At 32.2% G+C, this 603-nt stretch overlaps 1 protein-coding gene across 1 annotated transcript in view; it reads right to left on the reverse strand.

Moving 5' to 3' along the window:
- The window catches only part of LOC119588308 (sodium-coupled monocarboxylate transporter 2-like), a gene marked incomplete in the record, with an annotated part of 8,718 nt that overhangs the window by 564 nt on the left and 7,551 nt on the right, over nucleotides 1-603 (reverse strand). Inside the window, 1 exon segment of the mRNA XM_037937001.1 lies at nucleotides 304-404. Coding sequence (XP_037792929.1) covers nucleotides 304-404 — 101 coding nt within the window.

The raw sequence follows: 603 nt of genomic DNA on the forward strand, positions 1-603 counted from the left end.
GCAGAAAATTAAACATATTCCAGATGTGAAAATATCGATCATTCCTTATTTGTATTTAATCTTTATCTTTTCACATTTCACATTAATTTTTTACGATCTCACTCGCATCATTTCTTTATCACTGCTCTTTTTTGCCTTCCATTCATAAACTCATTTTCATCATTTTGATAATTGACAACAATTAACATCATCATTCAAGCCAGATATACATCAATATTTAATTAAGACATTTGTCGCTTTGAAATCATCGTTAATATATTTCAAAAGCATAAATAAAATATATATATAAAGAAAAACACTTACTTGTGAAAAGAGAGACGATCGTGCCGACGAAAAAGGTGACAGAGACACCGAAGAGAGAATAGAGAGTGTAGGAGACCAAGTAAAGAGGAAAAACGTAGTCACTGTTGGAAGAGAAAACGGGAATTAAAAAAGAAAATGGGAAGGGTCGCTGCTTTCATCATAGAAAACGAGATTTGAAAGAAAAGAAAAGAAAAATATCCGTTTCACTACAAACGTGTTGCTTTCTAATGAAATGGCTGTGTATATATTTTGGAAATCAAAATAGTAAAGACCTCTCCCCGCACGAATCATAGAAGCGAG

This window comes from Penaeus monodon, chromosome 23, assembly GCF_015228065.2.
Source record: "Penaeus monodon isolate SGIC_2016 chromosome 23, NSTDA_Pmon_1, whole genome shotgun sequence".
NCBI classification, from domain to species: domain Eukaryota; kingdom Metazoa; phylum Arthropoda; class Malacostraca; order Decapoda; family Penaeidae; genus Penaeus; species Penaeus monodon.